Source organism: Sebastes fasciatus, chromosome 13 (genome assembly GCF_043250625.1).
Source record: "Sebastes fasciatus isolate fSebFas1 chromosome 13, fSebFas1.pri, whole genome shotgun sequence".
In the NCBI taxonomy this organism is placed as follows: domain Eukaryota; kingdom Metazoa; phylum Chordata; class Actinopteri; order Perciformes; family Sebastidae; genus Sebastes; species Sebastes fasciatus.
In genome coordinates this window covers 16,410,036-16,427,358 of record NC_133807.1, presented here as the reverse complement: position 1 = coordinate 16,427,358, position 17,323 = coordinate 16,410,036, and the positions used below count along the sequence as shown (strand labels likewise).

General features: G+C 40.0%; 1 protein-coding gene across 5 annotated transcripts in view; it reads right to left on the bottom strand.

Moving 5' to 3' along the window:
- LOC141780562 (shisa family member 6) overlaps positions 1 to 16,520 on the bottom strand; it is a 234,115-nt gene extending 217,595 nt beyond the window's left edge. For 2 of the 5 annotated variants that reach the window (XR_012596693.1, XM_074655834.1), the window contains exons 1-3: positions 15,898 to 16,518; positions 14,365 to 15,333; positions 7,372 to 7,529 (exon numbers count right to left, since the gene is read on the bottom strand). Coding sequence is in view for 4 of the 5 variants with exons in the window: in XM_074655834.1 (XP_074511935.1) it covers positions 7,372 to 7,529; positions 14,365 to 14,927 (721 nt within the window). In the remaining variant the exon portion in view is untranslated. Of the gene's footprint in view, positions 1 to 7,371; positions 7,530 to 14,364; positions 15,334 to 15,897 lie in introns of all 5 variants that reach the window. The other 3 variants (XM_074655835.1, XM_074655838.1, XM_074655837.1) reach the window with 3 other exon arrangements.
- Between the last annotated feature and the right edge of the window lie 803 nt (positions 16,521 to 17,323).

Sequence of the window (17,323 nt, the reverse complement as noted above, 5' to 3'; positions counted from 1 at the left end):
GACGGCACCGCGGAGCTGGAAGCAGGAAGCTGGAGACGCTGACTGTGATATAAATTGCTCCCATGTGCCAGAGCAAACCTATAGCCCCTTATTATCTCTGGAAATCTGCCTTATCTACACTGCATAATGAAAACAGATCTAACCTTTTCTTTTGGAGAAGTTTCTCATCATACATCCATGAATGCAATTTTATTTCAGAGATTAAAACTCAAATCTCCAGACAAAAGTAATATTTGAATTGGCCTTCAGGGAAAAGTAAACAGTCATCAGATTAGTGACTCAAGTGTACATTACTGCAGTTCAGTAATGCAGGGTAGGAGTTAATGTCAAAAGGGGTCAAGTATTAAACACAATGGGTTTATCTTAAACTACTCTTTTTCTAGAGCTTTCAACCACATTTCACGGTCTTCATTGACAGATGGAATGGTTGTACAACACTATAAGGCTACGGTCACACTGCAGGCAAAGGTTTATGTTTGTTTAATCTGTTTCAGTGAAGTCATTCACGTCACGATCCCACCATTTGTGTCTCCAACTCTGCATCCACACTCTTTGTCCTCGTCCTCATTATCATCTGCTCAACTGTTCGCTAGCTTCCACTGCACATCATCTTATAAATGAAACCGTAAACACTGACTTCAGTGGCCTCCATGTTTACTGTGACAGCATGCTGCGTCTGACATCTTAGTTCCGATAAGGAGAATTCTTAAAAGACTAGTTCGACATCTTGGGAAACAAAATGCTTTTTCACGTTCTTGCTGAGAGTTAGATGAGATGATCGATACCACTCCCATGTCTGTAGGGTAAATATGAACCTTTAGCCAGCATCCAGTTAGCTTAGCAGGGGAAACAAAGTAACTAAGTAACTAAGTAAGGAAAAATTATTTATATTGAACTTTTCACAGACATAAGTCACAAAGTGCTTAACAAGTGCATTATGCAACATGCAAGAAATTCATCGTATAAGATGAAGTGACCACACCTCTGAATTCTGCACTGCATCACCTGTGCGAAATATTTAACTATTCCTTTAATACTACAGTAATAATATTTTAGACAATAGTGTTCTTTCAACTTAATGGCAACAGTTTGGGGATGTCCCTTTCCTCTTTCAATGTACAATTGCATCTATGCATAAAGCCAGGTCCATAAAGAAGTGTTTTGTTTTTTTAATTACTTGACCAGCCTGCAAAAACCCCTGACCTCCCGAGAAGTTTGTGATGAACTGGAATGCCAACTGCAGCCAGTAGACTTTATCAGCCAACATCAGTGTTGGACCTCACTGATGCTCTTGTGTCTGAATGGGAGCAAATCTCTGCAGCCAGATTCTCCGGTGAGAAGTTTTCCCAGAAGAAATAAGACTGTTATAGCAGCAGATTAATGCCAAAATCACATATGGGTAAGATGTTCAGAGGTCCATATACTTTGGGCCATGTAGTGTGAACTCTCTATATCAATACAAACATCAGTTGAATAAATACAGACACACTCAGTCTGTAATTGTGACTGTACAGGCAGACTGAGAGATCCAGACTCACTATCATCAGCAACATGATGTCATTCTTTGGAAAAGACATCCCAAAGTTTGTCTAATGTCATTTTATAGTCAACTTCTGCAGAGTTTTAAAAACTCCAAAATGAACCCAGTTGCTGTGAGTGTCCTACGGAGATGATTCCTTTCTGTCTGCAAAGTGTGGAAGATATTTGTCGCCTTTTTTCACAGCACCATAGAAACTTTAGAGCACAACAATGAGAGAACAGAACTGTGGGGAATTGAAGTGATAATGCCCACTCTCGGACAGTTCTGGAGAAGTACCATCCACACCCAAAAACTCATCAGTATCTCATACAGGTATAATATCTCCTCTGGAACATTGATACTGCTGATGTTTCCAGTTCAAATCCAGAAATCCATCATTGCTGCATGTCATAAGCCACTTTTTATTGTTTTGTACCCTTGGGTTAATACTTTCCTTTTTGGTAGAAAGGCCATAAAATCGCTCTCTTTTTTAATTATTATTTTAAGGACACATTTTTATCACTTAGAGTATATAAAAGCAGTGATAAAAAGGGATTTAAAAGAGGGAATGAGCTACACACTAAATGAGTGTGGCTTCTGACAGCACCAATATATTTTTTACTCCTTTATGCTGCTCCATCAAAAAAAAAATCTATTCAAATCCATCTTTATTCTCTTCAGCCATTAACTCCGATCTGTTGCTGTGACCCAGGAGATAGTTTCAGACCAGAGAATCACTGTAGCAGCTGGCCTCCCTCATGAAGGCCATCTTATAAACCAGATGTGGATAATAGACCATTTTTCTTTATCCTTCACCTCATTGGGAAACATCATTAAAGGATAATTTGTATTGAAAACATGACCACTGTTCCCAGTGAGGTGACCTGCACCTTTCACAAATGGATTTAAACATGCAATATTGATTAGAAACATTTTTAATATAAACCATTTCCCCCCCTTTCTTCCTATTTATTGAAGCTTAAGGATAAAGTAAATACTGAAAGCATGAAACCTTGAATTAAGCTTGATGTCTTCAATTACAACAAGTCATTCAAAGATGTTTCTACGTTCTAAGTGGCCGGTATCATTTATATAGCTGAAAACCACATAAAATATATATAAAAAAGTTGTGCTTCTGTGCAATTAAGTAGGAAAAATAAGCACTTAACCAAAAAAGTCTAAATGGTGCTATTCATCTATATTCTGCTTTTACAATAAACTAACTTTTATAAAAACAGAGACATCATCTGCATATTGTAACTCTCTGTAATTATTGCTTTTAGGTTAGAAAATGTTTCCATATGACGAAAACCTTTTTCTTTTTTCTTTTGACATCAATCCTTTAACCTTGACCTAAACTTAATTCTAACCACATAGAGGCTCTTTAGCCCCTCTCCAGTGGCTCCCTGTGGCTTTGACAAAAAATTATATGGAAATGAATAACAGATATTTTTTAACAAATTAATTTTAATTTATCATTGTTGTAGGCTCAAAGTGATTCTCACATTCTCCAATTTTAAAAAAAATGTGTAGGCTATACACTGAATAATAAAATGGTTTAACATTCTAGTCACCTAAAATGTGCATCATAGCCTACAAACATCTATGCCGCCTTATCCTCTAATTTTGCCAAACCCCTGTAGTGGTGGTTAATCTTGAGTTTCCCTAGCTAGGCTAGCTATATTTCCAAATCCCAAAAAAAGAAAAATCATGGAGGAAAATATAGAATTTAATTGTTCATGGACAGATTTGCATTTTTTTGGAAGACAAAAATGGCTCTTTTGATAGTAAAGGTTGTTGACCCTTACCTTAACTCTAAAACTGAGTCTTGAGCGGTCATATAAAGAAGTGAGAACATGACAAAATGTTCAAAACTGTCCTCATTGCTGCAGTCTAAAACTTAAATTCACAAATTCAGACCACTGACACACAAAAAGACATACATATACCTGATTACAGAAGCCTCTGCACAAAAACACACTGCATGTGTGCACACATGCAGCCACACATTCACATACTGTGCTGTTGTAGTATGTTCCAATGCAAAGAGGTCAGCCTGTAATATCTCAATAGTAACATTGAAATCTACTAAGAGAAGCCCAACAACGTACAGCATCCAGCTTTGACCATTTCCACACTGAAAAAAAAAATATAGCCATCTTCTTCTTTTTTAAATTCGCATCACTGTCATGAATTTGTCATTAAATCTGATTCATGTCTTCCCTGGAGTGCCTACATCCCCGCTTGGATACCCTCCACCCTCCTCTCTCAAGCCTTCTCCATTCAAATGCACTCATCCCAGCTGCATTATGACGTCCTGCTGCTGTTCACGCAGCACACGATAGCAGGCTGACATGACACAGGTTGGACAATTAAGACATCTTTTCTGTAGGCGCCATATATTAGGAACAAAATAACAATCTGTGGCTTTGTGAATCACACAGAGGGATGTTGCTTACTCTCTAGACACCATAGCCTATGAGCAATAGATTAAGTTTAAAATATGAAAAAAAAAATGAAATATGACTACACAGGTCAAAGTGCTATTAGTGCTATTTCAATCAGGAGAGACTCGTATGAATTGAAAGGTGATTTATTACAAAGTGCACAAATTTATGATTAGTAACAGTCTTTGGCGATTTAGACCCAATGTGACATAATAAGGGGGATGTGATGCCGTAGCTGGATTTAGGATTATTCCCACTAGACACTGGTGATGGTGGTAGTGAAGATGGATGCAGATCCGATGAATGAAGTGGAGCAGGATTACTATGATGTGATGAATCTGGAGGTGATGGGGTGGTGGAGGGTCGCATCAGTTTGTGTTGATACTGACACTGAAAGCAGCATAGAGGAGAACGTTTTTTTTTTAAACTTTTGACAGCAACAATGTGATTGGTTTAGGGAGATATGGCAAGATCTGATTGGTCACTGAAAAGAGAGACGCCCATAATCAGCTGACATAGTAATAGCCCATGAGAGAGAGACCCAAAATGAATGAGAATGAATGAGATTGCACCCCTAGTCTTCCTGACTGAATTTACGCATAAGCTTCATTTACAAATTGGTCAGTTTGGCTGACTAGGGCTGAAAGATTTAAAAAATATATTTATAATTGTGATTATTCTTGACTGATTTTGCGTTTGCTATATTAGAGAGAATGAATTTTTACATCATTATTCTCATTTTCATTGAAAAACATTAAAATGATTATGGTGTGATTTTTGCGAGGCTCTGTATCAAACAAAGATGTTTTTTAAACCTTTAGTAGGCAACAGTGTTTGGCATCATTGGGCAAAAATTCCATAATAACCTTTCAGCATATTTTAATTCAAGTGTTCTGAGAGATAACTAGACTTCTGCTCCTCCTCATGGCTCTGTTTTCAGGCTTTAAAAAAATCTAGCCTGTGACGGAAGACTTTGACCAATCACAGGTCATTTCAGAGAGAGAGAGAGTTCCTATTGGCTATGCTGGTGGGTGGTGCTTGGTATTCCCTCAAGAGATCTCAACATGGCTACCGGGCTACAAACTTTCGAATTTTACAGCTAAATCGTGCACTACAAGATGATTCTGAAGACATTTGATGTGAGACATAGGCATTAACGTAACAGAATATTGATTCATATTTGATCAGCGCTGCCTAGTTTGACCGTTTGGTCGGAGTTCGCTAGTGATTGACAGCCGGCTCTCATAGACAGCAGCTGGACGACAGACTCCAGCTTGGTTCTGACTGGTTGTTTTCCTCCGGTCTGTGAAATCTTGCAGATACCGTTAGGAGCACCAGAGGACACAGATTACCTGTTTCATGCACTACTGTCAGGATATAGCAACCCTTTTATAAAAATAATTTTCACTAATCATATTTACTCCAATCTGGCCTACTTTAGCTTTAAGTCTCTAGAATATGATGTGTAGGCCAGGATATGTCTGCAGCACCAGAATATTTCATTTAAAATGGTATTTTGACACATTTCACCTTTAACAAATATTGCATCTCCTGCGATTTGAAAATTGCAGTAGGCCATATTGCAATTTCAGAAAAGATTTGATTCATTGTTTGGCCCTAATGCTGACATCGTCTTTCGTCCAGGGCCAGATTGACACACTCCCCCTCCACCCAACCCATTTCTCCCTCTAGTAATTTGTAATCAGTTTGTAGTAACTTGATTTAGCACAAAGTATTTAGTAAAATGCATGAATTAAGCACAATATATACTTTCAAAATAAAGTCATTTATTTAGACTCTATAACTCAGGACCCCTGCCACCTACAAGATGGGCCTTAACAATAAGTAATACCGCAGGTTTAATATCATTGGTACCTATCATTTTAGTTCATAATGTGCTTTAGTGGTGCATCTGCAATCTGCAATAAATTCAATTACCACTGACTTAATGGTGATTGGTGGACCTGGAGGTTCAGGGCCCGTTTGATAATTCCTTCTTGGTGTTGATTTTTTTTCTCTGTATGTTCAGTCTTGGTGGTTTTACTCCTCTGGCTACGTGCTCTTCTATTCCTTCTTTTAAATTTTAGTTTAATTTCATAATAAACCTCATGGATTCCTGAACTTTCTAAACGGTCTTGAATCCCATAAATCCTGTTTATTGTAGGCTGAATTACTATTAAATCTTGATGAATATATCGTGGTTTGTTACTTTAAAGCCTTTAAACCCCCACCAACGTTTTTTCAGATAATCTGGCTGACTAGACCTCTTCTCAGGACTGTGTGGGCGTGTACAGACTAATTGACTGACACCTTTCTGAGTCTCCTGTTAGCCGTGTTGCATCTGTTAGGGCGGGACCAGTTACATGCTTATTGGTAGATGAAGATTTGTGACCTCATCATAGCTCCACCTACCTCCAACCTGAGCAGAGGTCTAATCAGCCACAGTAACTGAAAACACCTGAAAACGTCCAGTAGCACCCTAAAATCTCAAGATATCCTCCCAGTTCTCAGTTGATGTTTTGAAACTTGGCAAGTTTGAAGTCTCAAAAAAATCAGCAGACAGAGTTACTAATAGAGAGTAGAAAAGGGGACATGATGATACTTTAAATACTGCAGACATAAGATAAAGAGAAGATATTTTAAAACCGCATTGGTGACCAAGCGTAATCTACTTGTCTTTGGTAGAACACAAACAGAGGCAGAGGCTGTAATGTCTGGGCAGCTTGTTTAGTTTAAAAAGTCATTCTGCTGCAGAAAAGTGAGAAACTCACATTCTACAGTTCAGTACAGTCTGTATCAGCTCTCCTCTGACACATTCCCTCCATGTTGGGTGGTGGTGGTGGAGGAGAGGAGGGTGGAGGCAGGGTGACACAAGAGTGAAACACAACACTGTTGAATCTGGGACACCATACTAGGGCACTTAGCAAACGAGCTGATCCCTGGAGCAGGGATCTGGAGACCGACCAGATAAAAGTAGGAGGAACAGCGTTTGCACGACAGAATTATCTCTGGACAAAAAAGCTTGCGTCTCCGACAGAAAATGATAATTTGCATCTCAATTTTGAGCCAGTGCTGAGTAGGCTTATAGGACCGCAGCGTGAGGGAGACGAGAACTCAGCCATTTAATTCTCTATATATTTCCTTGTATGTTTCCTCTTAAGAAAGATTGAGGGGAAAAAGCTTAAGATTCACAGCCCGTCCATCTATTTCAAGGGATGTCAATCAAAGAATGCTGTGGCAGATTAAGGAAAGCGAAGGCCGTCTTTCTTTACAACACTTACGCTTTACCAGCGTCATAACATGAAGTTTTTTCTAAATGGACATGCCGTGAAAGCTACACGTAAGTTATTTGGCTTTCACAGTCTGAGTTATTGATCAGTATAAAAGCAGAGCAGCGTCACCTACCGTGGTTCGATGCCTTGGTGTGAACAGGTGTGTAATGGTTCTTCAAGGTTCTGACTGGCGTCTCGTCTTTGGGCGACCCATCAATCGCTGCAATGTTTTCATGTTCATACTGAGATATTGGAACTGGTCCTTGTTGCCTCAGAATGTCTGCCAGGGCTCTGGAAAGAAATTACACAAATGAAAAAAGAGCAATTACCAAAATGTTCTTGTTTTTCTCCCCTACATCCCCCTAAAGGTCTTCCTAATTTATTTAGCTACAGCTCCAATTTGAATCATAGAGGTATGGAGCAAAGCAGAGTGGAAATCCTCATTACCAAAATCCACGAGGGAGTTAGATTTTCAATAGCGCGGTACACAAGGTACAGACAAGTCCTATTATGTGAGCCGGACTCGAGCTCAAGGCACATTTATTAGGAGTTAAGTCGGTGTCCCTTCTTCGGAGCCACAAAATAAAAGCAATATTTCAACATTTCCTTCTTTTAGAGGCACAGTGTCGGCCTGTGAGATGGAGCGCCGGCTCTGCGTTTCCTTAAAGGAAATGAAAGGGCAATTTAACTATGTCAATGTCAACCTAAAGCAACTACACATTCCACTTTTCCATAACTCTGTGACTTTGGGAGATATACAGTGTATAAATAGCATTTCCCTTCCAGGATGAGAACACTTTAGCCGTTTCTTTTTCGCAGACAGAGGCGACCTGATTTTGCATTGTCCCAGTTGGCTGCCACGTCGTGTGCAGCAGGAGCTACAGCAGTCTGCAGGAACAGGACCGACTTTTAACATTTGTTTTAAAGGCAGGGTTGGTAAAGATTTTAGAGACAATTTTTGTTTTATTAGATGAGATTCTTATTACATCTTAACGGCAATCAATAAAGCAAATTCTTTGACAAAAAAAAAAAATCTGATATCTGTGTCTGTCGCAGGACTGTAATAAACCTACCAGGCTATCTACCTGTCCTCTCTACACTTTTAAAAATCTAGTGTCCTCTTGCTAGTTTCTCAAGATCGCCCACCCTGCGTTTAATAAGAAAGAATAACATTTGGCCTAGGAAACCAAGAAATACAGAAATACAAAAGACTTTTGATTGTTGTCAAGTCACATAGAAACTGCAGGAGCTTTTTTCAGAATGCTTTGACTGTTTATAATCCTAATAGAACCTGACCCTGATTTGGGGGTTGATACTAATATTGATATTTGAGAATTTAAAACATCTGTTAAAAGTTTATAGGTAAATTCCTATTCTTTTTTACACACTTATATATCCTAAAACCCTTTTGATGAGAAGCGTGTAGACTGTAAACAACAATGGGCCAAGAATGGACCCTTGGGGAACGCCACAATTAGACTGATTTACAGAGGAACAGGAGTCTGCTATTACAAAAGGTTCTGTCCTCTGAGAGGTATGAACATAACAGATTTAAAGTAGTCCCCTAAATAGTAAGTCGGTGATATTCCATATTTTTTCACACTGTCAACAAAGCCCATAAAAAGACCAAAACCAACATTAAATTGATCCTACTAACAAGAATTATCTGTGTATCCAAAGCCTGACATATCTTCCTCCTATGTGCCGTAGAGCTCCATTAAAAACACATCAGTTTAGCCACACTGTTGCACTGGGTGACATGTTCCTTCATCACCATGAACACACACATACACTAGTTTATTTTGACTCAATCCCACATACACTGTCCTGACAAGGCACCCTTTTGCGGCAACAGTAAATGCTCAGGGAAGTGCTGTGGTGACGTAGTTTAAAATGCGGAAGAGACACACGGCAGGCAGGAGTGGAGGTGGATGGGTCCAACAACACAAGGCTTACATCCAGGAGACTGCTGTTCGTGTCCCATGTTCACAACGTCAAGTCACATTTGCACTGTAAAAACAGTAATTTTGAGCCCAACCATATTGTTTTTCCTAAACCTAACTGTTTTTGTTTAATTTACAACATTAAGCACATAAAGTGTCCGTAACGGGGGGAGTCTGACAAGGTGAGGCGTCAGTACGTGATGAGCTGGGATGAGAACGTGTTGGTTCTGCAGCCACAAATACTCACTAGAGCCTTGGTTCCCAACCTATTTTCCTCTTCACTCTCTTCTGTCTATTTGATGGAGTTGGCAGTTCAACGAGCCGAGATGCCTCCGAAACGCTCCAAAGTATGGCTACACTAAACCTCTGCGGCGGTGCCATTTTACAAAACTGAATGCCTCCATTCACATGATGGGGATCGAATGAAGTATAAAGAAAGGTATCAAATGAAGTACACTATTGGTATCGGTATCACTTCGTAGTTTTCTAAACGTTAACCTAGAAGGAACCAATAACCTTTGGCCTGATGGTGGTGAACTCGGACAGAAACGAACACACACATTGTTGGTTTTGTTCTTTTCTTGGGATTTATCGACAGGACCAAACATATAAAATACCATCAACCTTATCCTTTGACGATAAGGCCAAGCGAGTGATCAATCTAATCAAAAGCAGAAGAAAACTAAAGCTGTCCTCTTTCTCTTGTGTACAAACTATGTAATGAAGTGGATGGCCTAGAACATATCTTTGGCATTGCTCTGCAATCTGTTGAGTTTTATTGTCCAACATATTTGCTGATACCAGCATTTCTCTGATAAGCTCAAATCGGCTGATAATAAATCCTTAGAGCTGACTTCTTATACAAACTTTCTCAGTCACTTTTGCATTGAACTTTCAGTTATTCTGCTGCATTCATTTTGCCCATTCAGAGGTCTTGCCTTTTAACTCAGTTCCTCAGTCCTGCAATCGGAGAACAAAGCATTATTCCCACCTCCTAACCGGCATGAAATGCCTCTCGGTTTGCCCTGCAGAAGGTGATCAATACGGCCTGTTCAAACCACTGGCTTTAGCTCTCACTCTGCATTTCTTGTGTTTCGCTGAAGGTCACAGACCAAACAGCAAAGGTCTGCCAACAGCTCAGTATTCTGCTCAGAGTCCTCCCTCCGTCGCAGAGGTAAGAGACGAAATTGCATTAGAGAAGCACCCACTTTTTAAGAGCAGACCCGTGCCAAATATAAAGCTAATCCCATGTTCCACTACTTCTTTTTAGTCACGGCTGTCAGCACGAATGTCTGCTGCCAGGCTCCGAGGTCTATTCCAGCAGACATCATTACGACAGCTCTATGTGCCAAATGGGCGTTGGAAATAAACAAATCATAAAAATAAAAATAAAACCACTATTGAGCACCCGGCAAGCCATGCCTCCTCATTGAATCGACCTCTCCGTAAACTCTCATGGCTCCTGCTCATATTGAAGTGGTGGCATTAAGCAGATCCACTTGAAAGTACGCCCCGTGGCTGGGATAGAAGCGCAGTAAGGAGACGCACAAACTTCACCATCTCTTCATTTCTCAGAGCGGAGATGGAAAAAGTGCTGCATCATGAGCTTTGTTGTTCTTTTTGTTGTTTCAAATGAAATACTGTATTATAATGTCTCATGAGTCCATCTGGATATTAAAAGCTGACTGTGCCAACTCTTGAAAAGACACTTAGAGCAATCACTGGAGCTTAAATTTAATCTAATATATCTACTGAAAGAGTTTCTTTGTGTTGTTGTCAGGGCTGGAGTATGGCGTTTTTTTATCAATAAGAATTTGTCACCGAGTTTTTCAGAAAGCTGAGTAATCCTCTTTGACATTTTCAAAGCAGCAGGCGCCAAAGTGTCATGACCGAGTGTATAACAATGCTCAATTATTTTCATACCATTAAATCAAAGCAAGACGTCCTCCTCTGCTATGTCCAGAGTGGACTAATGGTAGTGACTCAAGTGATAAGAGCAATGACTAAGTGATTTTTTTCTTTACCAGTGGGTGGAAAACATGCAATTTTAGTCAGACCTAACCTAAATTAAAAACCCATTTATACTTCTATTTTATACATTTTCAATTCCTGCTTCAGTGGGGATGGAGAGTATCCCAGCATGCATCACACAAAAGATAGCCTGGACACCTCCAATCTTGTAAAGAGAGACAGCTGAATGTCGTTGAATCGTGGGAGGAAACCCAAGCGAACAACACAGAAGCGAAACATCCTGACCACTGAGCCACCCAGAAAATGTATCAATCCCTCACAAAAATAATGGTTAAAAACCACACCTTGCCTCAGGCTTTTTCCACACAATACGCTAACCTTAACTCAATGCCAGTAGAGGTACTGGTAGAGCTGCAACTAATGATTATTTTTTTTTATCATTGATTAATCATTTGGTCGATACGATGTAAGAAAGCTGTCCATAACAGAATCCTAAAAGTCCAAGCTGATCTCTTTAAACAGCTTACTTTGTCCGGTCAGCAGTCCAAAAAAATCCCCAAAGATATTCAGTTTACTATAACGAAAGACAAGGAAAAGCATTAAAATCCTCATATTTGGTAAGCTAGGACCAAATGTTGGGCACTTTTAGTTTAAAAAATGAAAACTAATCACTTGCGTATACATTTTCTGTCAATCAATTAATCGTGGAATCATTTCAGCTCTAGTTATATGACTCATAAAGGCCCTGATCTCATATTTTTTATTTTCTCTTGTGTTTTTCACTGGTTTAAAGTGGACGGGGCTCAGATAGAAAAGGGTGATCTCACATTCTGTGCACCAATCAGAATTTAGCATCATTTGCATCAAAAATGTTCACAGTTATAATATTTGCTTATGTTATGCTAATGATTTGCTTATGTTGCCAGGCTGTCAATCAAACACTTTCAACCAGGAGACCGCTGTTTGTGTCCCGTGTGAAACTAAGAGTAACGCTGACTTATTTTATCATATCAGTTATTAGTCATGGGACTCGTTGGTATTGTCAGTCCTGTGAGTCGCTAGTCAGTGAAAATAACGTCAACCACGACCGTTTCCTAACCCTAACTTAGTGGCTGTGTTGCCTAAACCTTCATGTGAAAATGGAAGTTTATTTTGAAAGGACACTATGCATGTATTGACACGCCACCCCTGGTTCGTCTAAAAGTAACGCAAGAGGTGTACCCCGTGTGTCGGTCTCCGATGCTGAGAGGCACTGACCAAGCGGCGGTATTTGACGAGTTGGGAGAAAGAAGTTTAAGTCGCTAGATGCCGCCAAATCCTACACACTGCGACCTGTAAAATTCTAACCAATTTTTACGAAAGCTGCCTGAATGCACCACTAACTCATGTCTCCCTGACAAAACTGAAATCTCCTGGCACCATTTGTAGCGTATATTACACTACCATGGAGTAGCAGTCTTTCAAATGGCAAATTCTGCCTGTAATTTGATAATTTTAGTTTTTGTTTTAAGAACATTCTGCACAAATCTATTGCAAATTCAATCAAAACTGACAGAGCTCTATGGGAGGTTTGTTCCTGGACACAAGTGCCGACGACTGCAGTATGAAAAAACTTACTAAAAAGCATGTAATCCCCAACATTAAGAAATTATGTCATTCTCAAATGATGGTGTCAAAATGTCATATCCCGACATCACCATACATCAATTTGTTGAGCTGGTAACTGAAATGGCCACAGGATGGGCTTTTATATTGCCTTAACGCTCATCGAGCAATTCAGTGACCACTACTGGTGCCTTGAGGATTTAAAAATACAGTCATTGTAGAAGAGACCACTCCCATCAGGATGAACGTGATCACTCACAATTGCTTTCAGTGGCATTTACTTTATCCCTCTGGGGTTGAACGGACACTGAATACCACCCGCTCCCCCTCCTGGGACTGACACACAATGAATGGGATGATGTATACCAGAGAAACGTATACAATCTTGACATTTTTTTTGACAGGGAGGCTCTGGGGGAGGAGAGTAATGGCACGTGTTAAAGGTCATGAGCTTCAGTTGAACCCGTGATATTGAGGCTGTAAGTTATGTGGGCTGCTGTAAGGACAGGATAGATTTTCACTTGAAGGCTATTGGAGGGAAATGATTGTCAGGTTTTACACTCCACGTTGACAGAGAAAAATGTGTTCAACTCACACCCAACCAGTAGATATATGCAGTGTTGTATTTTTCTATAGTTTTTACCAGTTTAATTCTGGGCAAACTGGAGATTTATTCCACACTAAAATGATAAGAAATGCATTTTACACAACTCCAGGAATATATGGAATGAAAAAAACGGTCATTTATCGTGCCATCAATCACTGGAATAGCCGCCCTCTTTACATCCGTCAATTCCTCTAACAAATCCTCATTCAAATACCATCTAAGAACACATTACTTAAGCAGATAGTCCAGTGTTGGTCATGTATGGTTTTTCTTTTGTTCCTTTTCCCTGATGATGGGCCTTGAAGCTAAATGGTTGTGGAAGATTGTGTATGAATGTGAAATTTATATATGTTTGGAAAATTTAGATGTTATTTGTGTAACACAAATATGATGTTGTATATAGTATGTATGTGATAAATGTAATGTACTTGATTTCGGACCCCAGGAAGACTAGCTGATGCCATTGGTATCAGCTAATGGGGATCCTTTTTAAATAAATAAATATGGGTGAGTTTATCCCACTGACATACTGTTTGCCTTTATGGTGTGAAATCACATACTCTTTCAGACATTATAATATTCTTTCAAGCTTTTTCCATCATCTATGAAGGATTACAAGTAAAAAAAGTCTTACCTGTGCACATTCATTTCCTGAGGGGGCTTGGTGGCTTTATCATAGGCAACTTTAGCAGAAGAATGTGTTCAACTCACACCCAACCAGTAGATATATGCAGTGTTATATGACACAGTGTTTTTCTATAGTTTATACCACTTTAATTCTGTGCAAACTGGAGATTAATTCACACTGAAATGATAAGCGAGCACATTTTACACAGCTCCAGGAAGGAGGCTGAGTATAAGGGTGAGAATAATAAGGGTGAGTTTATCCCACTGACATACTCTTTGCCTTTATGGGTGTGAAATCACATGCTCTGCAGACATCATAATAATCTTTCATCTTTTTCCATCATCTAATGAAGGATTAAAAGTAACATCTTACCTGTGCACATTCATTTCCTGAGGAGGCTTGGTGGCTTTATCATAGGCAACTTTCACAGAAATCCCAATGGCGATGACGAGCGCCACGACCCCGCAGGTGATGTACACCGTGGTGTTGGTCTGGTCAAGCTCCGGGTCGTACGTGTCCCCTGTGGGAGCCGGTGAAGGCGGCTGAGTCTTGATCCAGTCCGGTGTGTTGTAGTTGGTGCAGCTCTTCTGCTCCAGCCGCTTCCCTCGGTCCGCGCAGCAGAAGCGCAGGAAGCAGCTGCCGCAGCAGAAGCGGTGGTCGGTGTTGTTGCAGCTGAACTCTTTGTCGTACTGGCCGCTCACGTCGTAGTAGCCCAGGCAGGTGTCGTGCTGCTGGACCGAGGGAGCCTGGACCTGGGTGATCTTACCCGGCACGGCCAGCGGGACCGCGGTGGTGCTGCTGCCGTTGACCTCCTTCACCTTTGGGTTCCTCCTCGGCAGGGTTTTGCTCTTTTTGTTGGTGGTGGTGGCGACGCACAGGACATTCAGCAGGTCGAAGTAAATCAAAAGAAGCAGAAGGTGCTTTATCCCCATCATTTGAGGACGCGCTGGTGTTTTTATTCTTTGTGTCTCTCCACTCTTCTTCTTGTCTGATCTTTTCTTCTCTCTTTCTCAGTTATCACTCTTCCACTTCTTGGTGCTTCTTGCTGGTTTCTTCATCAGGCTACTCCTTTACGCGCAAAAAGCTCTCACTGACGGACTTTGTTGGACTGGTGGCAGATTTTTTTTTTTTGCGCTCATCAGACACACAAAGCATCTTCTGACTTTTTTTTTTGCTGTCGTCCAGTAATCAATCTGTCTTCTTGATAAAAAAAAGTTCGCTTTGTCCTCTTTCTTTTAATTTTCGGCTGCAGACTAGACGCGATAAAAGACGCGCGATGTCTGTCCTCTCTCCAGGGAGATCTTTATACCATGAGCTGTTGATGTAGGATCGATGCTTTCACTGTGGAGAAGAGAAGAATGGACAGAGAGGGATTTAGACTTTAAGTTAGGAGAAACTTTATTAATAAGCAGGCGTAATAGAAAGAAGAACTGTCAATAACTGGACTGATTGGAAACCTAAGAACACTTTCAGCACCATGGACAGCGCCCAAGTTTCCATTTGGCTGTTTGGAGCGTTTCAGCATCAAAAAGTACAACATGTTTTCCACTTTGATTTCACTCCAAACATAAAACTGCTTATTTAACTAGAGAATACATACAAGCTGAGTTCATGAATTGCACAATGGATCCAAACTATGCCTCCATGGAGCGTTTTTGCGCTTTTATTTTACGCATCAACTTTCTTTTATCTGTCTTCCTGAATGGAAATGGAGCATTCACTTCTATTTTTTATTCTAATGGGAAATAAGAAAAAATGAAGACTGTGAAAATAGAACTTTCTTTTATCCGACTTCCTGAATGGAAACGGAGCATTCACTTCTATTTTTTATTTCTAATGGGAAATAAGAAAAAATGAAGACTGTGAAAATAGAAGAAGAAGAAGAAGAAGATGAGAAGGACTTACCGGGTTAACGGTGGCCGGTATAACGGGGTTGTGTCTCAGCCACTGTGCCACTGAATCAAAGAGCCTCAGCAAGACAAGAGGGAGGCAAGACCTCTCTCTCTCTCTCTCTCTCTCTCCTCTCCGGCCCGCCTCCCTCTCTCTCTCTCTCTCTCTCTCTTCTACCCACCACCCACGTCACGGATTCAGGTACCTCAGTTAATTATCAATCCACCCCACCCCCCCACCTGCTTTGGTCATCTGCCTCCAGGCTTCACTCGATAACACGCGGAGGTGGTGAAAAAAAAAAGAAGCAGCATAAAGATAACAGTGTATTAGAAGTTGTCTGTTAAGAGGCGAGGCGCTGCTGTTGGTGCACATTCATTCATGCATCAGTGCGCACACAAGCTGCATCCACTCACCAAGTCACCAATCACGTCCTCTGTGTTGCACTGTGTGTGTGTGTGTGTGTGTGTGTGTGTGTGTGTCCAGGCAAATGTGAAAACATGTCCGAGCTGGTTTACTTTAGAATTATAAATCAAATGCCATGCAAATACAGAGGGGGAGCTGGAAAGGATTTGGTTGCTTATAAAAATGACCATTAGGATTTTTTCTTGTATTCTGACTTTCAAAGTAAAAGTAGTTATTACTGGATGTATGTAAAGGGCTATGGCAAAATTGACCCTAATTTTGCTCCCCCCCCCCACCCCCCCCCCCCCCCTTGAAAGACTTGAATGTCAGACTTTTGGGTCTTTTGGTGAAATTTGGCTTTACATAGAAATATGACTTTATTCTCACATTTTCTAATATTAAAATGTGAGAGCTGCACTTGGTATTCATCCAAGTCCAGAAAACACTGGCGAGATAGCCTGCATATGAATTGAATGATGAACTGCTGTGGTCTTATCTTGTATGTTTTTTGTTTCTTTTTCTTTTCTTTTATTGTTATGGACCCTCCTGTGTGTCTGAAATAAAGTTTAAATTGAATAACCATTTTCTAAAAATTCCAACTTTGTTCTCAGAACTCACTTCACTCTCAGGATTATTACTTTATTCTGATTTTGATCTGAGATTTCTAACTTTTTAGTCAGAAATTTTACTTTAATATTATTAATCGATTGATTGTCATCGACTTGAATCCACCTTACCAACTCAATTCTGATTTTATTTTCAAAATTCTGAATTTTACCCTTCATTGGACTTACAAATAATAACTTCTATTCTCTGATGTTCTAGTCTCAGAAACTTTTATCGAAAATGTCAAACTTTATTTGCAGGATTCACTCTTGGAATTATGACTTTATTTTCATAATCCTGATTTATACCAGAGGTTTCACTTTTTGACTTCATTCTCATATTTTATTCAGATCTGAAAATTTTAACTTTACTCTTAGACTTCACTTGACTCTTACAATAATTTATTATTATGATTATCATTCATTATTCTCAA